This window comes from Haliaeetus leucocephalus, unplaced genomic scaffold (assembly GCF_000737465.1).
Source record: "Haliaeetus leucocephalus isolate CR32 unplaced genomic scaffold, Haliaeetus_leucocephalus-4.0 Scaffold439, whole genome shotgun sequence".
Classification (NCBI taxonomy): Eukaryota; Metazoa; Chordata; class Aves; order Accipitriformes; family Accipitridae; genus Haliaeetus; species Haliaeetus leucocephalus.
Window position 1 is genome coordinate 2,548,652 of NW_010972875.1, and position 26,509 is coordinate 2,575,160.

Consider the following 26,509-nt stretch of genomic DNA (forward strand, 5'->3'; position numbering starts at 1 on the left):
TGGCGGGGTCGAGCGGCGTTTTTGGAGGGAGGGGGGGAAGGAGGAAGAGCGGTTTTTAGCCCGGAGGAAGTGAAAGAGTTGAGGCGAGAAATTAGGCGCCCCGCCGCGGGGGGCGGCTGCGGGCTGGCGGGGCTGGTCCGTGCGCTGTACCCGGACTCGGAGGTGGCAGCAGCCTCCGACCGGCCGAGAGGAGGCGGCTGCGAGGCGGGTGGCGGCTCCGGCCCGGGGCCCCGCTCCCTGCCCGCGGCGTGGGTAGGGCGGGCTGCCGCCCTCCCGCCTCTCGCGGCGCGGTCGCGCCGTCGGTCGTAAGGGAGCCCCCGGTGAAGTGGCGGCCCTTGCTCAGGCGACAGCATTTCGGCGGGGCGGCGGGAGGGGACGGGACGGGGCCGCCGGTCGGGAGCGGGGCGCGGGGGGGGGGGGGGCGGGGCGCCGGTGCCGCGCTTCTCAGCTCGCAGGGTCCCGGGAGAGCTGGCCTCTCGTCGGAATAACCAGAAGACCTGCTTGAATTTAATCTGCGACGGACCTGATGTGCCACGGCCTGCTTTTAGTTCTTTTTCTCACTCTCGCCTGCACCTTCCTCACCCATGAATGCAAAATCTCTCGGTGTAACTCCTCCCAGAACCTGCTGCTTCTTAGAGCAACACAGCGACTCATCCCATGGGGGTAAAACTAATCTTTCCTACCGCAGCGCAGTTGAGTTTAGCCTTAAAATCCCCACACACTGGCGCAGTGGTTTTATGGCCCTTTAAATTCGTGTACTAAATTAACAAGGGAATGAGCTCTTGAAACCACGTTCATGAGAGGTATGAAACAAATGTGGTTATTTATAGTGCAGTTTGAAAAGATTGAGACCTTTGTATGCTGTGTTGTATTTGGGAGAGAGGCTAATATGGCAGATCTGCGGTAGGAGCCTTTAGTAGTGCAGATGGAGGGATTTGTGCCTGCCGTTAAGCCCAGAGATTGAATGGAACATCGTGGGTCAAAATTAGTAAAAATATACATCTCCTGAGTTGCAGTTACCTCGGAGCTGAGGAATATGATTATACTTTTAACACTTGTAACTGCCGAAATAGAAATTCATCACAGCTCATTTTATAGAAATGCTGAAAGTCATAGGTAATATGCGAAAGTAGAAATGCTTGCAGGTGAGAAAAATGACAGGCTGGAAGGAATGTGAAACACATTCAATGATACGTAGATGACTTAGCACTTTTTTCACTTTATAATTTGGTTAACTGAAAAGTTGGGTGCAAGTGTTTTGGCTGTGGATATGCAATTGAATAAAAAGGAATGGCATTCAGAATGTAATTTACCTAGCAAGCTTTCTTTTACAAAGTTTTTGGTTGGTTGGTTGGTTGTTTTTTTTTAGTGCATTGCAGTGGTAGAACAGCCCAATATTTTGTTCAGGTCCGAATGAGGCTGACTCAGAAGACCTCAATCATCAGCATATTAATTTCTGTAGACTCTACTAAGGAAATAGCAACAGGTGTCAAGGGCAGGAACAGTGAGCTACTTTCTTCATCTGATAGTTGATTATAAACTTGTATGTTTATAATCAAGAACATATTACCATTTCACTGAAATATTTTTTTTATTAATAGTCTATTTACATTTTTTAACCTGTTTGAGGAGTGATGTAAATACTGGCTCTATTGGTAAATATTTTAGGTGTGATTATTACCACAAAACCAAATTTTTGCTCCAAGTACATGGTGGAACATTATTCAGGGCCATATCTGAAGCTGCTGACAGCATTGAAAAGAATCTTTTAAAAGTCAGCATTGAATGCACGTATATGAAAAAAGAATGGAAATTAAAAATAATTTATGAGACAAATGGACTTTTGGACTTCCACGTGCTGTTGCCCACAGCAAACCATAGCTCCAGAAGGAAACAGCAGATAATAAGTAACTATGAGATAAAAAGAACATCCTTGCAACAGAAGGGCGTGTTGTGATTCCAAGTGCCAGTTTGAGTTAAATTAAAACTATTTGAAAACTGAGAGCAACCTGTGGTATGATAGCTAAACAATCTTATTTAACTGTAGAAGACAGCCCAAAAATGTTGTTTGAAGCCTCAAAAAAAAAAAAAAAAAGATAAAGTTTGCAGCTAGCAGCCCCATAGAATGATCTAATGGATGCTGCGTTGTGATGCTAGAGAAGAGGGTCGTTTCATGCATATTGATGGAAACATAAAAGGACCTCTTCTCAGCAGTGACCATATCATGGCATACCTAATACATATTCTCATTTGTGTTTTTCTATATATCCTGCTAGGTGGATAGAGAAATCTGTCAGTATGAGTGAAGACAATGTAAATCTCATTCAGGGATCAGACAGCGAGGGAGAGGAGTGGTATTTAGTTCTGGCTTGTGTTCCAGAGCTCTGGCTGCAGGCCAGGGCTCCTCATAATCCTTAAGTAGTATGATACTTCTGCTAAAATAATCAGCAGTGAAGTGCAGTCGGTACCAGTGCCTCTGGTTCCATTTGTCGGCATGGTTCAGCACTAATGCTGTGCAAGGAAGAGCTGAACAAATTTGTGCTCTTTAAGACCAGCTGTTTTTCACAAGACCTTGCTATATGGTTAGAAGTTTTGCTTAGCTTCTTGGAGGGGAGAAAGAAAACCAATTTACAGAAAAAAACGCTGCTGACATGTCAGCAGCCTGATGTGGAGTAACTGCACAGTTGTCTCTCAGATGAACTGCAAACGTTGAGGAAGCTGGGGTCTTTCTGTTCAACAACTCACAGGTCAAACTCCTCATTTAATCATTGATGTGTGGAAGCTCTGACTGCTTCCTTGCTTGACGTGTCTTCTAAACTTGTCAGTTCTGCTGTGGGTCCCAGCACTCCAACTGCTACCAAACCAGGGGAAGAGCTGGAGGAGAGTGAAGGATTGCTTAGGTCAATAATTACCTATGTTCTGAACAAGAGTCTGAAACTTTTGGCCACATATCTGTATTGAATTTAGTCCAGTCCAGAAGAAACAACAGAAGAAGGATAACTCTTCACCACTCTTTCTGCTTTTTTTTTTTATTTGTGTGTGTTCATTTGGTTTAGAACAATCTTTTCCCTTCTTTGTCTTTTTTTCTGTATTAGTTTGAGTCCATCCCAAATCTGCCTGGTTTTCCTCCAGCTGTCAAAACCTGATTTCCAGTGCCCCACCCTCCCAGGTTAATAACACAGTCCGTTCTCTGTACCTGACAAGATTCTCCTTCCTAATCTCAGAGCTGACCTGGCCCCATCTAGCTGAATGGCACTCAGAGCCTGTACCTCGTCCTCATGATAAAGTCTTTGCTCTCTTGAGAGAAGGTGAGTTTTGAGGAATGCTGTCCTGCATGATGCACAGCTGCTTAGGCATGTACCTTCATGCAGGGAGAACCTGGGATCCAGAATGGCAGAAGTACTAATTTTTGTAGGTGTCCCCTTCATGCTGTCCTGCCATCACCCTGACTTCTCTCTGAAGGCATCCCTTGTAGTTTCTGGTGACTTAAAAAGGTGAGAATTCAGCTAAATTCAATTTGGGTAAACAAGAGCCCGATATATGTATTTTTTTAAACACAGTATCAGATTTTGCTAGAACAGGACTATCAGTGTAGTGTTGCATCCCGCCTGTGAGAAGTGGCTGGGTTGATCACAGTGAAAGAGAAGTTGAGGACAAAGAGCACACATATGTTCCCATGTGTATCTTTCACATTAGTGAGTCAGTCTGGTGTTTACTAGTATAGAAGGTGAGGTTAGATTTATTAGTGTGGTTTGTGTAAACACTGTATGTGCTACAGTTTGCCTGGCTGTTTTTATGCTGATGGAGCAAATACAGCTAAATCAAAGCAGGTTAAACAGTGGCAACATGAAGATACAGTTTGGAGAAGATTAACATTTCTCAGACAGCAGCAAAGCTGTTAGCTGAGGAGTGCCGCTCAAGCTCTTCTCAGCTTTGAGTGCAAGGGCAATGTAGATCCTTCAGAAGATGGTGATGGAGGGGAGAAAGAGGAGCTGTCCCAATTATGTCCGTGAGCACTAGAAGAAGAATTGGAGACACTCAGCCTGTGTGTGAAGCAAAGCCTGGCAGTCTTCTCACAGCCCAGAGTAGCGGAGCTGAATGGGACTTAGAGCTGTCATGGGAAGATCAAAGTTTAGGTGGAAGGAAACAAGTGGGCAGCTTTATTTTTATGCCTTTTCTATTCTCTCTTGGGTTAAAGGTGAAATAAGCATTTGCTTTGAAGAAACTGTTAATTAGTCAGACACTTGGGAGGAAGAGGAAGCTTGTTTGAGCCTACTGTACTAATATGGATGGTAAACAGATACAGTGCCTGCAGAGCCAATTTGTAGAGGGGATGAACTGATTGGTGGCAACCAGAGATGAGTGCAGGTGCCAAAATTCTGAGTGGCAGAGTCAGGGCAGACATGGACAGGCTCAGAGCGCAGACACTCTTTGGCCATAACGTGTGCTTAATTTTATCGTTGGGAATAGAGAGATGAACAGAACTGTTTTATGTCTAATTTAAGCATGTACATAAATACTTTATGGTCTTGAAGTAAAACCTAGTCCTTGGTGTAAACTTAAAGGACATTAATGCCGGCAGCATGAAATTGGTATAACTTCTGGTGGGATTTGCATGCAAATTAAGATAACGATGACAGGACAAGGAAACAAAGAATGGCTGGACAAGGGAGACGAAACATGTAGAACGGTAACATGCAGAATGATGCGGGTTAGATAAGGAGACCTTTTGATGCTGCTAAATTTGTGCTCTGAGAAACTGCACTTTTAGCCTCTCTCAATGTTAGGAAAAACCCCTAGCGTTCTGACTTCTAGTTAACTGTTTTGATTTAGTATTAACTGTTATTCTTTAGAAATAACAGATGCAGACATTGGCGTATTTATGCTGTTGACTTTGCAAGGTGTTTATTTTGTTAAAAACAGATGAATGCCAAGAAGCTTTGCATTTATATTAAATACATTCCAGCAGTACAGTGTTTGCTGAAGTGTGACAGAGTATCGACCTGTTTTTTTTATATACTGTTCAGTCCTTAGAGTTAGCATGCAAAATAATGTATTCTATTGTGATACTTATTCCTGTTTGAAGCTGCAGTGCCTTGTAGGTTTGGGGTAAAAGAGCACGGTAGATAGTGGTAATTGAAATTAAACTTCTCTTCCTTGAAAATTCGATTTAAATGAGGGTGACTTTGTTGTATTTTTACATGCATTTTATTTAATTGCATTTTTTTAAAAAGAGTTCTGAGAAAACACAATTGAGAAATACGGTTACAAAAAGTGTGTGGCTAATAGGCCATCATTGGTGCAGTAGCTCAGTTCTGTTTTCAACGAAGAATGGAGTTTTCTTAGGCTTTCTTATCCTGAGATGATTATGTATGCCACTAAATGACAAGAACACTAAAAGCTAAAAACTCAATTTTTTTGTGTTTCAGACTACACACCATTGTAGTTACGAATGAATCCAATCTTCCCTGCAGTTGCTGAACTATTTTTCATTGTTACAGTTAAGGAGGAAAAAAACCCCATGTAATAGTTTGTCAAAGAGACTGGTTTTACTCCTGACAGATGCAAAACTATGATAATTGTGTTTAGCAGTCAGTGTTGATAAGGTGTAAAAATGCTTCCTGAAGCTGCTACCCCATACAATGCAATGCATTTATATTCATCTTAAAGATGGTTGTTTTCATGCTTGCTTGTGAAACAAACAAAAAAAAATTGAAAAAGAGTTGTAGTATAATAGAAATGAGGCATAAAAATTCTGTGTTTTCATGGCCCTTTTTCCCACACCTCCCACGCACAGACACACACACACGCACACAGAGGTTTATAAAAAGGCTTTTAAAAAAATTGCCTCTAATGATTATTTCTTCAAACAGTGTCTTTAAAACCTGCACTGTTGGATTCTCTTGTTAAGTTTGGCATCCTTGGAACTGGTAATGTTGCCACAGAGTTCATTTGTCAAAAGATGCAGAAGTTCCAAAAAGTAAATGTACCCAAATATGTGGTTTCTGCAGTTCTCTTGTTTTTACAGTTTGCCAGTTGTTGCAGAAACATTTTTCCCCACTTGGACATTTGCAAATTGGTTGCATTTTAAACATGTGTTTAGTTTAAAATGAATTTCCATCTTGAAATTTCTTTTTAAGGGTTTTTTTTTTTTTAAATCCTAAAATTTCCTTTCATTTTCAACAAGGTGAAGCTCTGTTAGGAACTCAGTTTGAAAATATTTTTACAAGGACAAATAAAGGAGACAGTTTAATGAAAACTCATGAGAAAAATACTGCTATTTTTAATCATGTTTGTAGATGAACAAAGGCAAGAAATACTGTTGCCACAGTAAACAGATGCCATTTATTATATACTTGTTCAAATATAATTAAAAATGTTTTGTAAGGAGTTCTTGGGACTGCTCATGTTGTTTTTAATAGGTCTTTTCATGGGAAACTCTCTGAAGGCTGAGGGTAAACTAGTGTCATGGTATTTAAACACAGGCAATTATAGGCCTGTCAGCTTCTCATCAGTCTCACACAGAATAATGTAACAGCTGAAACCAGGTTCAATTAATGAGGAGTTAAAACATGGTAGTATAACAAGTGCCCATCTATGTGTTTTCATAGGCTATTTTGCGAAACCAAATTGATAGCTAAATGCAGTTACTGGATTTTGTTACTAAAACTACTAATATGTAGCAACAGTAGTGGTAGTAGATGCTGGGTATAACAGGGTTGTATGTAACTTGGTTCTGTTTGATATTTTAAGAAATGATAAAGATACAATATCAGTGTGGCAAACATCAAGCATTCCTGGCTGGCTGACAGGCCTTGTAAAGCAATCATGAATTGTGAATCATCATCTGTTTTTTAGTGGGATGCTGTGAGGTTTGTTGCTCATCTCTGTGATCTGACAGGTTTATCAGCGATCAGTCAGTTGACTGCTGCTAGGTTTCTCAGATGACAATGATTTCTGGGGTGTTACTTAATGCAAAAGTCTGGTTGGTAACAGCCCATGATCACTTGGCAAACTATACCCAAGGAAACAGTTCCATGTTAGTAGCCAAATTCAAAATCATCCACCTATGAACAAGAAAGGTGACATTCCACCCCCCCCCCCCAAATGTGAAGGTGTCTCAGCAAGAACTGACTTCAGCTGTTTTGAAGGTCAGAATAGCTCAGATGAGTTCTTTCTGTGATAATAGGATTGAAATAGGCCAGTGTGATCCACATGTGCCTGCCCATGAAACAGAACAGGCTAGAAAGAATGTGCATTTTTGAGTTTACTCATTAGATGGTTTACCAAGGGTTGTAAAGCAACTTTTAAATCAGGACTGACTTTTTTCCAAGCAATGTATTTAGTACTATTACGTTTACTGGACCTGAAACAGTAAGGCCCAATGTAAGAGAAACTTGCTAGATAGGTCATGGTAGATAATCAGTATGTCTCTTCTGATGTTAAGCTATTAAATATTTGTGTTACTGACAGTGCATTTTTAACAGGGTTCCAGCACCTACATAACTATTTCTTTTCCTTTCAGAACTCTTACGTTCCTTAATCAAAGGAACTGTCCAGATACCGTCATTCCATGGAACTGAAATATTGGTGAATTAGTCCAGGTTCCCTAAAGGACTGTAAAATGGAGCCAATAACATTCAAAGTTAAAAAGTGTCAAACACCTAGTGATTTCTCAGCAAGTTTCAGTCTCCAGCTTGTTGGTTCTCTGCCAGTGCATTCCCTAACCACCATGTCAATGCTGCCGTGGATTGTGGCAGAGATCCGGATGCTCAGTACAAAGTCTTCCAAAGAAGAACCTAGCGTCAGCCAGATCCGACTTTATGTTTCACCAGCAAGTTTGCGATGTGAACCAGACACAGGGAAAATCCAGCAGTGGGATCCTTTGATTTGTTCAAGTTTGTTTGAATACAAGCCACAGCATGTCCACAAACTGATTCACAACAGCCACGATCCAAGCTATTTTGCTTGTCTGATAAAGGATGGAGCAGCAAATCAGCGAAGTATCTGCTATGTATTTAAAGCTGATGATCAGACAAAAGTAAGTAAAAAGAAAAAAAAGCAAAGTAAGCAACCCCAGAGTTGCTTTTGTGCTGTTTGAAACCTTTCACTACAGTGTAAGACCTTAAGGTTGTATTTACAATTAGAGACTGGATCTTGCTAAAACTTACCAACAAGCATCACTTTACTTGATATAAATGGTTCAGTTAAATTTGAACTGTTCAGTATGTGAAGTGAAAGGTGTGTAAGTCTCCTACAGGATCAGAGCTCAAATTTCATCAGCTTAAAAAACACTTTAGTTTGGGATATGGGCTGAAATCTTGGCCCTCAAGTCAGTGAGAGTTTTTCTGTTGATGTCACTAGGGCTAGGGTTTCACCCTTGAGTCACTATGAACTTTATCTAATCCTACAGTTGGACCTCTCAAATTTCTGTTTTCCTGAGTCGAGACCTATGTGACTGGGGAAATACAGACACGTCCTTTCTCAGAAGGAGGACGGGGTAGGGTGGAGCCTCCTTATGTAGCATACTTCCCCACAGGACACTGTGGAAACCTCTTCCTAGCTCTGTAATCCACGGAGCCTGGCAGGTGATACTGGAGAATGAGAGAGAGGCCACAGCACAGTGCTGTGACTCTGACATGCAGGCTTGCTGCTGCATGGTGTGAGACAGGAGTTGGGTGTGCGTGTCTCACACTGTAGGTGAGATTTGGCTCAGTCTGCATTTCCTAGGAGCAAATTCTGTCCTTGGTGAAAACACGGAATCATTAAAAATAGTCGATCTCTTCTTTTTGTTTGAGAGTAATGTGAGACAATAGCTCTTGTGAAGGAGTAAGGTGAGTAGGATTTGGCACAAAGCTGTTGTGATCTACTGGGGACAAAACAGTGACATATCCTTCACCTCTTCAGTGTAGACTCTAGTTATAATGTTGGAAAACAGCATCTTGCTACATGCTGCTCACTTGAGTCATAGGAGATGTCCTGCTGAAGCACCTTGGAGGTATTATGTGAATATACACTGCACATGGGATTTATGCCAACCTGCCCAATAGCAAAACATTGTACAGTTCTAAATCCGTGGTCTCAAGCTTAGAGCTCAAAACATATGGAAACAGCTTTAGTTAAATCCCCCAAGATAAAAAGGCAGTTCCGGTAAATTAGAAGGCAAATATGTTGTAAATCATAAGCATTCAAGTGAGAAATCCTGTCAAGTTAAAATTTATGTATGTAAGGGAGCAGAAATAAGGAATAGATGTTTCAGAACCTGGTACTGAATAGAAGTTGGCAAATGCATTTTGCAGTTTGCTTATGCACTTATTTTTGCTTGTGATTTTACAGGATTATGGTGAGTACACAGCACTGATCAACTCCAGTACATTTTCTTTTGCAACAAAAGATTTAAGTACTTTTTCCACATGTTTGATCAAATTCCTAGATGTGTTTGAAATGAAAGAGAGCAAAATAAGTCTCTAGTTAAATTTGCAGCTGTGTCTACACGTTTTTTGAAATAAGACCCAGAATTTTTGGATGCCTATTTTAACTGCTTAGCCCCAGATTCACACAGCTATCTGTCCTTTCAAAAACTACTCTCCACCTGGTCTCTTAACTTGCTTTGATTGCAAGGGTGGTTTCTCTTGACTTTTTTTGCAGGCTAGGTTCCTAATCAGGAGGTAGACATCTAATCAGCATTTGTGGACCTATGTTTTAACAAAAGGATAACAGAAATGCCAAGTGTTCTTATCTTCTAAAGTGAGGCCCTGCCTGTTTTACTTAAATTCAGTATAATTTCTGATTAATCAATCTTTTAAGTAAGTCCCTTATGCTTTATAGGGTGCTATTTTTTTTGTTTATTTAAATTTTGTTACAAATTGAGGGAGCTAAGTGCGTGAGTTGAGATAAAGAATTTAGCACTATGTTGCTACACCTTATGTTCAACTTCAGAAGAAACAAATTTTAGAAATTGAACCTTTGCAGCCCGTGTGACTCAGCAGACTCTTGTGCTGGCACTCTTGCTCCTGAGGACTCTTTTTTTTCTATTAGTTTCAGCTATGTGAAAGAGACACAGTAGTCCAAATAGGTTGAGTCACAGAGTTTATGTGTTCATAACAAGTCTTTACCCAGCAATCTTGGACATCCAAACTTTTGTGATAATTGTACTTCATCTATTTTTATTTGAAAAAAAACCCAACTGGTTACTAATTACAATAATATTGTAAACTGCAAGAGCCACAGTTCTTTGTATCTGCATAGATAAATCAGTAGTAGGGCTATATTGACAGTTCTTGGATTAGGTCAGGTCTGACTGAGGATTTGAAGTAGAAAGTACTTTGTGGCTTTGCAAATAAGTTCTGAGTATATCCCCACCTTAGGATAAGTAGAATAAAAGAAGGCAGAAGCATGTCTGTGCGAGAAGTAGACTAGGAAAATTAGTATGTTAAGATGAAACCAGGTGAGTAAAAGACTAAACAGTGAAGGCCTTTGAAGAGGAGGACAAGAAACTTGAACTGCATGCAGACAGAGGAATAGCACTGGAGGTGGTAAAAGTACAGAAAACCAGGAATGGTCAGGCTTTTAGCATCAGCATTGCAGATAGACTGCAGTCCATTAACTGTAGTTGTACTCTTTTATATATACAAATTGAATGAGAACATATACTTGATTAGTGAGGGATTACCTTATTGTTTAATACGAAAGCATTTTGTTAATGGGAGGTGATTTTTTGCTGGGTATAATTATTTCCATTGTATCATCATGGCAGTATACAGCTCACTTTCCCTGCTGGTATAGCAGTAAGTAGGGAAGGATGAGAGAAGCCGTCCTGGCAAACTGCTCCTTGGCACATTATTTGAAAGCAAACACATGTATATAGAGATCATTCCACTCCACTTAGTACTAAGAGGACAGGTTTACACTGCCTAGGGAGAGCTTCTGTTATGGATTAGAGTTCCCTTTCTAAGCAGATGTGTCAGATATGGGATCTGGAGCCCTCCTTCCTTCTTGTATAACCTCAGTAAGTTTCCACTAGTTACAAATAGTGGAGCTTCTTATCCCTTCACCCTCATCCTGTGGACATTCTGATGGGGCCTCATGATTGAGTAATTTCTGCCTGAGGGTAGGGCTGAAGCATTAATGCATATTCTTTGTAGGTGTTCAGGAATGGAGCTGGATTCAATTATATTGCCTGCAGGGAGCTTATGAAGACTACTGATAGGTCATAGATGGGGATTATGCATATTGTGTTGAGTAATGGTGATGGAAGCTGAAGAAAAATTAACTCTCCAGTAAATCTGTGCTTGCAGGATAGCACCTTTGTCATTAGAACGCAACCTTGTTGAACAGCTTGGGCAGAGTGCTTGTGTACTGTAGGAGTGTGATGGCTTAAATGAAAACATAGATGCTACCAGCCTACCTATCTTCCCAGTGGCCTGTGGTCTCACATTTGCTTATGTTCTTCAGAAATGTGATGCTATTGACATTGTTGTTGAAATACATTAAAAATTATTGGCATTTTTGTCCTACACTTGAGATGTGCTAGTTCAAAAGTGTTTGGAACTGTACATGAGGTGTGCTGTTGCCTTCATGAGCTCATTCTCCACAAACACAGCACTGCACTCCTTCTGTAGGACACCTTGCTTTAGCATGTCGTTTACTTGGAGAAATGAAAGAGATAGATAATGAGAAGCTAATGGCATACTGTCACTCCAGCAGATACAAAATAGCCAAAACATTACAGAGGAAGACTAACTTCTGTTCTTATTTTCAGTTTGGAAAAGTAATTCCACATGCCATTATGTTGATCTTTCTTTGGTGTATCAAATGATTTGTTTTACTTAGGTATGTTTAATCTTATCTGATGGATGTTTTGGCTGGCAAATAAAATACTGGTTACTAGTTTATCTGATAGTGCCTTGGGCTTTTTTAGATTTAAGGCAAGTTAAGGTTGTACTGTCCTTTATTATACTTCTATTTTTATTGTAAAAAAAGAATAACAGTTCTAAACTTAACAGCTTCACAGAAGTCTTGAGTCAAAGAGGGCATTCAGTACCTCAGCCTTTTCCATGTCCTGTGGTCCATTCAGCAGCAGGCCCAATTTTCCCTAGTCTTTCTTTTGCCTTTCGTGTTGCCTTTGACACCCCTTGCCAGATTCAACTCCAGGTGGGCTTTGGCTTTCCTAACCATGTCTCTGCATGCTTGGACAGTGTCTATGTATTCCTCTCAGGTTACCTGTCCCTGCTTCCACCCTCTGTATTCTCCCTTTTTATGTTTGAGTTTTTCCAGGAGCTTCTTGTTCATCCATGCAGGCATTTTTTCTTGGTCATTTCGATGGACTGCTCTTGGGCTTGAAGGAGGTGGTCTTTGAATAACAATCAGGTTTCTTGGACCCTCTTTCCTCCAGGGCCTTTATTCCATGGTACTTTTTCAAGCAGATCCCTGAAGAGGCCAAAACCTGTTTTTCTGAAGTCCAGGGTTGTGATCTTACTTTTTGCCCTGCTTCTCAGGATCCTGAACTCCACCATCTCATGGTTACTGCAGCTAAGGCTGCCTTTGACCTTCTGTTGTGGTTTCAGCCCAGCCGGTAACAAAGGACCACACAGCCGCTCGCTCACTCCTCCCCACCCCCCTCCCTCCGGTGGGCTGGGGAGGAGAATCAGAAAGGGGAAAAGAAAAAAAAATCAGAACCTTGTGGGTTGAGAAGGACAATTTACTGGGACAACACAAAAAGAGAAGTTACAACAACAACAACAAGGGTACTAATAAAAGAATATACAAAACGAGTGATGCACAGTGCAACTGCTCACCACCCGGAACCTGACCCTTGGCCACTTCCCCCACTGAAAGCCCCCCCTAGCCTCCTCGCCATTTATATACTGAGCATGATGTCACATGGTATGGAATAGCTCCTGGGCTAGTTCAGGTCAGCTATCCTGGCTGTGCCCCCTCCCAGGTTCCTGTGAAAATTAACTCTATCCCAGCTGAACCCAGGACACATTCATATCCCCAACAAGCTCTTTCATGTTGGCAAGTATGAGGTCCAGCAGAGCAACTCTCCTCATCGCCTCCTCTGTCACTTGGATCAGCAAATTGTCATCAATGGTCTCTGGGAACTTGCTGGATTGATCATGCCCTGCTGTGTTGTTCCTCTAGCAGATACTTGGGTGGTTGAAGTTCCCCATCAGGACCAGGGTCTGCGAATGTGAGGTTACTTCTAGCTGTCTGTGTGCCTTATCCACCTGTTCTTTGAGGTCACAGGGAAAAATAAATTCCTGTATGCAGAGTAAAAGTCAGCAGACAGCAGTGTCACCTTTTTTTGGTAAAGCAGATGCTCACAATGTTTGAAAGTTTCTTCTTTTTTCTTTCTGTGATATGAACTGGAGGTTTAGAGGATTTGAGGGAGAGCCTAGAAACTTGAGCCTGATGTCTTGTAAGGAGAAATATTTCTGTGACATTATCAATGACCGATGCAAAACTAGAGTATGAAGAAATGTAAACAGTTCAGTTCAGATTTTGAAAGGGTTAAGTTTTGTTTCCCCCCCCCCCCCCCCAAGAGTCTGGACACAAGTTGTCATAATAGCCTGTAATATATGCTTGTGTTTACCAGAACTGTTAATCCTATAATGGCAGAACACTGGATAGAACTGTTCTATTTCATAGAGAAATATTGCTCATGATTTAAGTAGGATCACAGCTGCACAAGACACGCACGAATCTGCTTCTTCTGAATCTTCGTTCTGTAGTGTCATAAATCAGGGACAGCTTTTGGCCCAGGAACTGGGCTTTTGGCAGCTGCAGGAATGTTGCAGGGAGGGTTGCAGTGCCCATATGGTTGCAGGGGACTGGAACACGTGCTTGAGACCTGAGCCTGCTCATTGACTTTGCTTGTGCCAAATCTGCCCCATAGCAGCCACAGGTAAGCCCATCTCCTTAACACTGAGGCACTTTTTAAAATGTAGCACTTGCCCTGTTGTTGAGCTGTTTGGTTACAACAGTGGTCTCTACTTTTGTCGGAGGTCTTCATTTTTTTCAGCCACCAATTGCTTTAACAGTTACTATGTTTTTAAACAACCTTCACCTACTTTTATGAGTTACAATAGCTTATGCACTTAAGTAGATCATGCAGTATTATCTGGAATGCAGTGTACTCTGTTACGTGTTGTTTGTGATCTGATTATGCGCTGGAGAAGCTGGTTTCAAATAATCAACACTTAGTGCCCTGTGAGGCTGCACAGAGCTGATGTTGTGAGTGAACTTCACATTATTCATCTATAAAAGGAATGGCAGAGGCCCAGTGAACTCCAGAGCAGTTGTTGTGAGGCTTAGCTTCGTGACTGAGGATTCTTACACAACTTGTTTTTACATTAGACTCTAAGATATGGCCTCACTAAGTACCTCATTTTTAATAGCACCATTTCCCTTTCTTAAAAGAATTCAGGCAAGATAATTTTAAAGATGGGGGTGATCTTTTTCTACTGTATTTTACTGCTTGATGAGTCTAGGGAGGTTAAAACATGGTTCTTTTTTTGTAAAAAGCATAAAACACTGAAACAAAATGAGGTAAGTGGACTTCTTTCAGTGCAACTGAGCTTAATTTGGCTATTTCCTGCCTCCTGTCATATGCACCTTTGGGTTTTTTTGATGGAATCTATGTAATTGGAAACTGCTAGCACTGCTTTTTGGTTTAGGAAGCCTCTCCTATTCCCCACATGCTAACTGAAGAAATTAATGTAAAAAACAGAAGGAAAAAAATCCAACAGAACAAGTGAAAAATCAAATGCATATTTGTGCACATACATAGTCCGATATATAAAGCAGGTCAAAGTTTACCTGTGTAAATCTTAATAGAGTATCCTATGTAACGCAAGCAGCTAGCTGTGCTTTGGACACTCTCATAGTTAATCAGGCTTTATGCTCATCCTGAGCCTAGAGCATAACTGTGACTACACCAGCTCTATCCTGGGGTCTGTTCAAAGGATTCATGTATATGAACTCTTCTTTCAGGGACATCTAGTGGCCAATGACCCTGTCCCTAGGAGTATTATACCAAGCCTTTATGGGGCTCTTGTCAGACCATAGAGTGACTTTGTGACATCCTGGCTCAGCTAAGTGCTCCTGTGTTCACCCTCATTTTATAAGAAATATTGTGTGATTTTCCACAACCTGATGTGTGATTGCCACACGGAGGAAGTAATTTGTGCAATACCAGTGCTGTTTCCTGACTTAAAGTCAGAGATAATGTCTTACCAAGGAAGATGAAATTAATCACATGGTTTGTAAAAAGAGATGCCTATTCCCACTCTTACAGCAGCAACAACATAAAAAATTATATTTTCTTGTGATTTCTTCAGTGTCCTAAATCATACAGAAATTTCTGCTACAGAATGACTAATAACTCTTACTGTGACTTCAACAGTATAGTATTCTGTATCAGCTGACATTGTGAGAGTATTTTTCGACTTAAATAATATTGAAAGTAGCTGGGTATTACTTGTGCTGTCATGTGCACTTCATTTTAGAGCCAGAGTTCATGCCGAGATTATTTATTGTTCCTTTACTTTTTCTGTTGGGGATTGTAGCAGAAATATAAAACAGTGGAACTGAGGCTAAAACATAATTAACACATTTGTGATGGTTTGTCATCTGACTACTAGCCATTCCTTTTGTCTTACAATGTCTGATGCTTGTGGCCTATGAAGTCCAATACAAGTAATTGGAGCCATAATATCCAAGCGTCCTCCAGAGTTACAGTAGAGTTTCCTTCAGAAACTTCCTCTTCACATAGAGAAGAGCTTCCTTGCATATCTCCAAAGAGAAGCTTGCTCTTAACATCTTAACCTAATCTGAGTCCAGCCTTTGGTGGCCTTGCACTCCCTTGGTTGCTGACTCGCACATTCCTGCCTTTTCTCCTACTCTTGTATTATGGTGTGGTATCACTCAGTGAGGCAGTTCAGAGCAATTTAAATATTCCAGAAGGAAAAGTGATACAGTTTCAATTAAATTAGCATCCTAACCTGATCACAGAACAGTTTCTTGAGCACCTTTGTGAGAGTCAGGGAGAAGCAAGGTAGAAAGCCTATCTAGAGCAGAAAGAAGGCTGGACCTCAGATCCCTGATTCAATCAGTCTTAAACTGCCATGCGGTTTTAGTTCAAGTGTAATATCTGATAATACAGTGAGGAGATCTAATAGCTGTCCTCTGTCAAAATAGGTAGTTCTGTTATTCTTTTCTCTTCTGATCCATTCCTTGACGTACATTCTAAGTGTTTTCCCATGTGCTGGCATTGATGTTTGTCCAGCTCCGTGTTGAGCTACTTTAAGGGATAAGGTAAAAAAATAGAATGGCATTCTGCTCCAAACCAACTCAGTGCACCTTGCTAGATCACCTTAGGTGTTTTATCAAATTCCAAGCTGACATAAATTTGGAAGCTAAAGTGAGAACATAAATTAATTTGGGACAAATTTTTCCTAGTACTGTCACAAGCAGTTGGTGGAAGTAGAGTGCAGCACCAGAGATACTCCAAAGGAATTGGGATGTGCAGCAGGAAACCTGATGTTGTTTCTTTGTATGGTGACATAGATCCTAAAAGTAGGGCTACGAGGATGGAGGTGCACAGGGAGACTTGCAGGCTTTCTTGGCCTCTGTACACAGAGCCACCTAGGAAGAGTGTCACAGCCTTTAAGTTTGTCCTGCTAACATTGTGTGAGAAGAAATCACTTTGTACCTGTGCAGTGAGTCCAAAAATGGAGTAGCCTTACGCTAAGAAGACCTAAACAGCATGGGAACAATCTGTGTGCTGGTAAATGTCTTCTTACAGTCTTGTGTCTGCTGCTGTTATAGTGACGGGAATGGAAGGCTTTTAGTACATTTCCATGATTTACACCTAATTGTCTTAAAATTACTAGTGAACCTGCCTGCCAGGTTGAATGTGTTGTGAAATACTGTCATGTGACAATTTCTTCATTTTTGTGGCTTCAAACTCACTCTGGTACTAACTTTCTGGTACTCATCCTGTGCTTTATTTACTTCATTTTCTCAGATGGAATAATTTCTTCCTGATTGCTGAGCAATACCCTCACTGAGAAATAAGTTAACCCTCTGTGACCAACTCCCTAAACTTTGCCAGAGTTTGGTGATGCTGTAGTCTTCAAATTTGATTGAAAAGCCTGAAGAGAACTTAGTGTTATGAATGTGAAAATTTGAGAATTTGTTGAATCCACACAGTTCTCAAAGTACAATATAGGCTTTCAGTTGAGAGGCTATGTTTATCCACGTTACCCCAGCACTAAGCATGTTAAATTCCCCAGCTTCACAAGCGGTAGCAATAACGAAATAGGTAACAGCAAAGTATTCAGCTCACCTTACTGTAGTGTAGTAAAGTCTGCCTTCTGCAGAGGCGTTGGATGCAATACACACAAAGTAAGTGAATGGGTCTCCTTGTCGCTTTGTGGCCTAGTTAGACCTACAGCTTCAAACCAACCCACAGCCAGCAGAAAATTCTGGGCAAATAAAAAGTATGAGTTGCACCTGTGGAAAAGTTCTGAGTGAAAAAGAGAATGAATCTAGAAATCTAGGTTGCATATACAGAATTAAGAGTTCACATAATACTGTTTGATTTATAGCAACACTGAATATTAAGCTGAATGTACGATACTACAAAGAGGAATAGTTAATGATAAAGGAACTCCAATGTATTTTCTGAAGTTACTCACCGGTGTGTCTTGCTGAAGTTAATTTAAGACTAGAGGATGTTTGGAAGAATGCTGCCTTATTGATCTCCAAATACAAGTCGGAAAGTCTAATCTAGATTCAGTAGATGGTTTTTATTTTTCATTTAATTAATTAATGATCTTAAGGAATATAAAGTATGCACAGTTGTGATGTGTTTTAATTAATTTTGTACATGGTGTAGTGATAGTTGTATGCAATTTAAAGCCAAAAAGTATATTGTAGAGGGAAAAAACCCTGCTTTGAAAAAGAACTATTTTTATAAAAAAAATTAGTCTTACCTAATACTGTGTTAGTTTTCGTGGCACACTGTACAATAACTTATTGAAGACAGTGTAATTTAGTTAGTGAAAAAGAACTTTCAAAGCATGTAGAATCTGTTTTTAAACATGTGGGCAGATAGCTTTTGTCAAATATATGAATAAACAAAGGCCATATCTGTCATGTAGGTTAGTAGAGTCTCTCCAGACAGACTCAAGAGTGGTTCTGGCATGAATCAGATTGTAGGACTGGGTCAGTCTACAGGATCACTACAATCGGTGATCTTTCCTCAAGACTAGTAAAAACAAAACCTTTCTATTTTCTCTGCTTCACAAGTTTCTCTGAAAAGCTTGGGCTTTAGTTCACTTGGAGCTGCTTAAACATGGACATTCATGTTCAGGCAATTGTATTTTCTTTTTTTCAGATTCTAAAATGGCCCTAATAGACAAATTCAAGCCATCCACATTAAAATATGAAGATGCCAATTCATAAATTATGTTACTGAGTAAATCGTCTTCCTGAAATAGCTCCTTATTTTTCCATGCAGTTGGCTTTTCACTTAGAGTTTTGCCTGCATTGGGCTGACATTTATGCTGTGCCCTCAAGGTCATCAGATGTGGGCTCTTTGGCTGTAGTGGAGCAGAAAACCAAAGTGGAGGAGGCATATATAACCACTGTATTTACTTTAGCAGCACAATCTCCCATCCTGTTATATGTCAAAGTGAATAATGGTAACAAATCACTGTCGTAAAATCAGTGCTTTCCCTTGCCTGGTGTAGACACAGTTGTTCTATATTTCTGTTTTTTTACCCTCTCTGTGGACATCAAGTTATGGGAAGGGCTGTGGGAAATATTTTCCTAAAGAATGATTTGTGTGACTGGACAAATACAGGCTTAAATGGATATGTGTGTCTGCCCTAAAGGTTGATCATAGAGGATCTGATACAAGGATTGAGTGGATAATGCCAGTTTGTACTTGGTTTGTCCTTTGTATGAAACTGCTGGTTGATGTGGACTTCTCCTTTCTTTCCCACCCTCCCCCCACTTTTCCCAGAGTGACAGTAATTGAGATCTATTGCTGGCCATAAAAACAGCTTCTCTGCTGGTGATTCCTCTTGCATTGGGTTAACTTTGATCCTTCTACATAACTGATTGAATGCTTTTCGTTTGCAAGCTTTTTGTTTCAGCCTTTAAAAAAACCCCACAAAACTGGTTTCACACATGCAGAATGTGTTTTAAAATTGTATTCGTAGTAATCGTGATGTGCTGTGGTTGGTTGAGTTGCTTTGTTGCTTTTATGCGGTGCTTCTAATCATAACTTAGAGAACTTTCACAGGAAGAGAGAATAAAAGATAAAATTCATAACTCTCTTAATTTGAGATTTCTGGAGGCCACATTCAGCACAAAGGTGAAAAGTAGAGCTTGCAGCTAATACCTGGTGGTGTATTTTACATCTAAACCTGTGGCTGACTGAAGTGGAGGTGTTTCTTTGAGAGTCTAAAAAGCAAATTGTACATAAATCTTACTTCTGAGTCTTTGATGCTGAAAACCTGTACACACTTTAAATTCAGGCTAGTTCCATTGAAGACGACAGAAATACTTGCAATAATGGCATTGAACATGCTTGTAAATCAGTTGCTTGGTTAGCACCTAAAATACCTAATATATTATTCTGCTTGTTTTTATCTTCAGATTTTTTCTAATGACAGTTATGTTGTTTATATAGGAAAAAATGTTTTCCAATTTCTGTAATTAATTCATTTAGAAAGATTTTTAATGAAACCGAAGCAGTTTTAAAACCAGATAAAAAGAAAAATGAGAACTATAACATATTCAGGATGATTAACATAGTTGATTCAACACCACTATTAGGAAAATCGAGTTTCTTTGATGAAAAAAGCAAATGAAAGTACGACATGTCTAAGAAGCAATAATGTACTAAAGTCTTAAGAAGATCAAAGCCCCATTCATCACTTTGGATCCTCTCTGACTACTAAAACCCTGTTCTAATGTGCATCTGCAAATACAAATAGCATTGGTCCCTGCAGAGATCTCTTAATTGAAACTAAACTCAGAGGCTTTTCTAGAAGTTGTGTTAAGATGTTAGGGCCGCTTTAGTTTGACCTGCAGTCCAGCAGCGATACGACAATTTCATTTTCCTGGTTTAAGTGCATATTTCAAAATGGCACAATAGTGGGTAATGATCTACTAGAACGAGGCACTCTGATTCCCAAAGCAGGACTGGGATTTAGGAGAAGAAGCAGTTGCTTCTGTGGAGCTCTGTGCAGTATTTCTGCTTCCACGGAGCACTGTACAGCATTTCTGCCAGTAACATTTTCATACATAGTCACACCCTTAGAAGATTTCTCTAATTGCAGGAAGTGAACTTCATTGTTCTTAAAAGGGATTAGTCCCCAGGGTGCATAACTCCTTTTTTTCCGCAACTCCCTTCCCAACAGTTTGCAGATTCACCATGGTTTAAGATGAGGTCTTCAAGTGCCACTTAGTGGCTGTCCAGAGCAAATGTAAGACACTGCAATAGCTGTGATAGTTCTCACCTCTCCTGCTGTTGCTATCCGCCAGCAGGGGAATTCCTCAGGCTTAATCTAAGACTGGTTGAAATCAATTAAAAGACCCTGGTGTGCTTTCGATAAGAATTTCAGTACCATCATTCCCCATTTTACTTTTTTTTCCAAATTGTCCTTCTGAAGTTCTGTTTGGGTTCTCCTTGTGGTTTGGTGTGGGGGGGTTGGCAATAAATGCCTGTAAAAGTGTTGTAACAAGTTGATATTTTACGATGCGGTGAGCTAGCACAAGAACCAACAATAAGTAAAGGTGCTGTCTCTAGAACTGAAATACTAGTGTTCCTGGAGTTTATTCTTGGGTATTAAAATTCACAAAACAAGACACGTGCTTAACTGGCATTACTGTTTCACATCAGCTGATGTTCTGGGATGTCTCAGTTCCCCTCAGCAGAATATCTGATAGATGTGAAAACATTAGCTCTCAGTCATGTTCTGAGCTTGATATAATATGCTTGTATCTGGATAAGGGCCAAAGTTTTTCTTCTTGAAACTTGCAGGACTTCAGAATATTCTTTACATGTATGTTATTAACTCCATAATGAACTTGTCCAGGGGACAAACAAACCTCAGAGTGCATGCATTGGTTATGTGAAGGCTTCCTTTTTACTGGGAGGAGGTTTTCAGTGGGCATTCTGCAGGTAGGTTGTGTACTGCAGAAGGCATGCTTCAAATTTTTCTTTAAAATGAAGTCTTTTGTTTTTTCTCCTCTATTTCAGTTTTTGTGTTTTAATAGACTATCCATATGTGAGCTAGGATTGGAAGAGTCAGAAAAGTTCCCAGGAACCTCAAGCAAACAAAACATAGCTTTCTGATTTATAGGTACATTTCTTCTTACAGTATACAGACTGTCAAGGTCTTGGGATAAATCCCTTCACACAAGTTGAGACTGTGGACTTCTAACAAGCCATATAAAAACTAATGTATGTGACAAATTTTCCTTACGCGGATAACTCTCAGTGACCTGACTCTTATGCACACATGTATGCACAGGCATGTCGGTCTGTTCTGGAAGTCTTGATGCCAGCTTGAGACATCAGCTGAGTTAGACTTCCAGGCAGTCATCTTAACTGGAGTTGAGTCCCAGCTGGGTTGTGAGTGGAATCAAAGCACATGTATGGGGTGACATTACGGATCTACAATGAGAGAATGTAATACTTGATTCTTATTTTTTTAAGCTCTTGCTGTTTGGCTGTATATTACAGCTTTCTGCATATTAGAAACAAACTGGGAAAATGAATTAAAGCTGGCCTACATTCTACTCATAAGCTATGATTGAAACCAACAGGAGACTTGAGAATATTACATCCTGGGGTAAAAGACCCTGCTCAGCTAACTTCTGAGGTTCACTTATTCATTTGGGTCTTTGTGCCTGTGAACACATTCAAATATGTGAGCTCAGACTCACGAGTTGCAGTGGTATCTGAACTTGCCAGATTGTTTGAGTGAAGAGTTCAGCTGTCCAGCCCATCCATCCAGCTGTGTGAAGGTTTCTCCTGGAATGCCACAATTCCCTATTAGTACTGGGAGTACCCAGGAGGGAGGAAATGGCAGAATCGGCCCATGATTATTTTATTGTAACTTTATTTATTTGTTTATTTATTTCAGTAATGTAGCACATGTCAAATAATATTTTGGGCTTTATTCCTGAAAATATGTACACATTTCCCAAATTTTACTTACTCCAGGAGTCTTATGTGAAATGATGCAGCTGTCTAGCATTCTCAGCGATAAGACATAGTTAAAGAAACCTGTAGTGAGGGAATGCGTTCGGTCTGCTTGGATCCGTGGTTGTGGGATAGCTGACTCAGCTTGCAAAGACTTCCATTGTTCTGGCAGAGGAGCGGAAGTGCAGTCAGCACATGTGGCCGAAATGTGCAGCGGTGTCTTACAGTAATATATCCTGAGCCCTTTGAAGCAATGCAGCTTTATCAAAACCACAAAAGAGCCATAAGGACAAATCCTGTTGCTATATTTTAAAAGTCTCTGTATTGTGTGTTATATTTCACAAATGTTTTCCGACGTGTTTTAGGAATCAAAATGGAATTGGCTTAAATACCTGAATGTGGAATATTGTTTGTAATGAAACCAGGAGCTACAAACTTCTGAATGGAAAACTAACTGAATTTGTGGAGAAACTGTTTTTTTTTCAGATTAGTAGAGACGGCGTTTGAATCTTGGTTATAAAGATGTTTTATTGCCACTTTGTGGCTTTTGCTGTAATTGAAAGACAGTATGACTTCACCAAAAATATATAAAATCACAAGAGCAAAAGAGTCCACATCATTGCAAAAGATACACTTGATGGGTTAATAAGCCCTGAGAAGAGGGTAAGAAGGGGAGAGATAAGAAACAGTAAGTTAAAAGTGTGTGCAAGGGAACATTGCTGATAAAATTTTCCACTTTCAAGACAGCTGAGAAGGAATATAATCAACACAATAAGACAGCAAAAGAAAAATGGCACATAATTTAATAAAAAGGCAAATTTATATGCACCATACAAAATTACCATACATGCAAATTATTATATTAGTAGGTTCTAGCGGTATTCTCAATTCCACATTACACAGGAAATATCTAGGGAAGGACTGTGCTGCAGCTTGTAATCAAATGAAAGGCTGGTGATGAGAAGCAGCGTGGAGTGAGGGCTGGGCGGGTTGCTGAGTGCACTTCTTAATCAGCTGTGAGGGACTGCTATAGTTCTCAGGAGGCTGCTGCAGTTCTCCCACCGGGGTTTTGTCCAAGATCACTGGAGCAGGGAGGCTTATGATATGAGGGCAACATTACAGAAATTAAAATTTCTTCAGCCTGATTCTGGAAAAGAACAGGACAATATGGTACTTGTTTCCTCTTTTTGTTATCTACGTTTAAGATGCGTAAGGACATAGTAGCAACTTGGTCTGTGATTTTAGTGGGGGTAGGATTGGATCCTTCTCAGATGAATAGCTTTTACACCCAGATGCTCACCGTATGTAAGTTGCAATATAGCTCCATTGACTGTGGTTAAGTTCTGGACCCTACACCTGCTGAGAGGTAAACCTGAACTGGTATTTTTTATTGTTAAGTTCTTTCCAGCAAAACCAAGAATGTTACGGGTTGGGGGTGGAATGGTTAACACTTAAAGTTTTATTCTAACTGTTGATTTTTTTCAGTTTACTGAAATGGATATTGCTTTAGAGTACCTGAACTACAGTAAAAGTCCAGTAGAATCTGTGTACTGTGTATGGGGATTGCAACTAAATTCAGTTATGAGAAATCAGTGCTGTTAGAAGTAGATTTATTAAGTTATTCAGTAAATTGTGGAGAACTGAGAAGACTGGCTTCTTTTCATGGCTCTCCATACTGTGGAACTCAATATACTTTCCTAGTCTCCTACTGTTGCAACTGAAGTCCACAAAATGTGTTTAGGGCGGTGGGACTGTTTTTGTGTTTATAGTTAATTATGTGAACAAAGAGCTAGGCTATAACTCTGTAAAATTATGCAAAGAAATTGCTTGTTTTATATTATTCATTACTAGAGTGTTCTAATAGGATAAAGTGAATATGAACGTCTTAACTAACATGAAGTCCCATGTAATGGAAATAGGCATTCATAGTATATGTATCTGCCATAGCACATGGGGAATCGATAAATTTTATAATTATGTTTTGATTTTAATGGGTCAAGTGAGAGTTGTCATTTTCTGTTCATAGTCTGGTTTTCCTCAACACTTTCTAGACTTTTTTTACTATATAACTTATGCATTATTGGAAGTAGAAGTGCTTAGTATTTAATTTTTTTTTCTGTTGTGAGGTAGTGCTTCTCCACAAAGGAAATGAGACATATTTTCAAATGAGGTGTCTTTCTTCTGAGTAACTTGGGTTAACCATATATGTTTCAAGATCAAGGAGCGCTTTGCATAACCTTTAATTAATTTCATTTCAGAAAATACTTCCTAAACTTTGACAGGTTGTTTTTCTCCTGAGACCTTTCAGTGCTTGCCACGAGGAAGCAGAGGGAGGCTGGAGGAAAAGGGTGCAAAGTCGTTCCATGACCATGTATCTAGTGCCAGGGAACATTAATCCCCATTTAATTCTTGCATCCTTCACATCCTATTGTCAGGGGGCTTTTTAAAATAAGCAGTCTTGCATCATTAATATTTTATGATTTACTCAGTTGTGTCAGGGTGTGTGTGCAGGTGTGTGTCATCCCTGTGGCGGCTGCTGCTCTCTCCCTCAGAGCCACCTCAGCAGCCTGGAGGGCTCAGCTAGTTGTCCCTCAGCTTGGTGACACTGAGAAAACCGAAAAGCATTGCCCTGCAGGGAGAAAAACAGCGTTTCCAACTGTTTCAGCCACAGTCAAGACCTAGTTGGTGATCTCAAGGGCTTGACCTGTGTCTTTGTCACTGCATGCTCAGAACATCCCCATTTGTTTTGAGCTCTGTAATCTGCTTCTGCAGTTTGCCAGTTTGCTCTGCCTGTGCTCCACTCTTCCTGCTCCAGTTTCACAGCTGCCAGAAAACCCTCCGTTGCAAAACAGAACAAACACGTGGAACCTCTGATGTCTCTATGTGGCAATTCCCCGCTATGCGCTGTGTTTTCCCCGTTGCTCATTTGCCACATTGTCCTTGTGGGTTTTTTGCATCCAACTATTCAGATCAAAGTGATCTCTTCACAATTCTGCCTGGACTTATCTGCAGATTCAGGCTGTGGTTTTTTGCTCATTTGTAGAGATCTGGTTGGTTGATCACAATTGGATCACTCAGCAGTGCACATTTGATCTTGGTCAAACGCAGACGTAGGATCATGCTTGAGCGGAATTAGTCAGAACCCATGGCAAAGTTCCTGACAGCTTTAAGCTTTTATTTGCTCTCTGTGGGAAGACAAAAAAATACTCAATCCAGCATAAAGCTTGCCAATCCAAAGTTTACTCATCAGTGTTTTTGGAAGTGTTTGAAGTGGTAGGATGATTTCAGTCCAGATGAGTGTTTTGTATCAGATGGCCTCAATGTTTATGAATGGACACTAGGACCCTAAAGCTGTATTGTGCTTACATAATCAGTGTAACAATATAGATTTGGTTACTTCTCTTTCCTTCTATGTATGTTGCTTTCTCCCTGTACCTGGATTTTGTGGGCACCTTTGGCATGCATCATGTTTGTTGGTCAGATACTGTACATCTAAAAGTGTCCTCTTATCAGCTTCTCCTCCCATAGCCCACTTAAGGTGTTGAAGGTAAAGCTACTTTTCTCTGGTTCTCTGGTACATGGTGTAGGATCACCTTTCCTTTCAGCGATCCCTCCCTCCATCAGTCCTTTTGCTGAGATGCAGGATCCCAAATGAGCCTCAGCGCATGGTAACCCTCTTATGCTTTGACACTCTGTTGGAGAGAGGATGGCTGCTGCTGGTAGGGAAAAGGACAGATAGACAATCACCAACACTTTTGTTGCTGAGCAGGAAATGCTAATGACACTTCAATCAAAGCATTTTAGCAGTTATGAATTTTGTGGCTGAAAAGACAATCGTGTATAAGCTAAAACCTGCAGGAGAGGTTGGAAAGGCCTCCACTGCTGAGTCCATGCCCAGTGCTCTGCTGAGGAATTGTTCTTTTCTGTCTGCCACATGGTGAGTGAATTGCATGTTATCTCCTTTTTCGTGTACCTGGAAACCACCAAGAAAGTCATCCCATTTTCTTTGGTGAGAACTGGATTTCATCTTTAGTGTGGATGTGCAGCTCAGGGCAGTGGGCTCCTATGCACTTTGCATTAAGGGGACAGCCACTGCCAGTCAGTGGTTAGCTGTCAGGTCTTGCTGTTGTCTCTCATTAGGGGGCTGATGCAGATCTTGTTTGGTAAGGTAGATTAATCTTTTATTTTATTTTGTATTAAGATGTCGTGGTTTAACCCCAGCTAGCGACTAAGCACCACGCAGCCGCTCGCTCACTCCCCCCCCCCCCCCCGGGGGAGGGG

At 40.5% G+C, this 26,509-nt stretch overlaps 1 protein-coding gene across 4 annotated transcripts in view; it reads left to right on the top strand.

Annotated features, from left to right (window-relative positions):
• Positions 1-7,600: 7,600 nt before the first annotated feature.
• TBC1D1 (TBC1 (tre-2/USP6, BUB2, cdc16) domain family, member 1) overlaps positions 7,601-26,509 on the top strand; it is a 111,843-nt gene continuing 92,934 nt past the window's right edge. For all 4 annotated transcript variants that reach the window (XM_010574432.1, XM_010574433.1, XM_010574435.1 and 1 more), the window contains exon 1: positions 7,601-8,041. In XM_010574432.1, the coding sequence (XP_010572734.1) occupies positions 7,625-8,041 (417 nt within the window). In that variant the 5' untranslated portion in view covers positions 7,601-7,624. The remainder of the gene's footprint in view (positions 8,042-26,509) is intronic.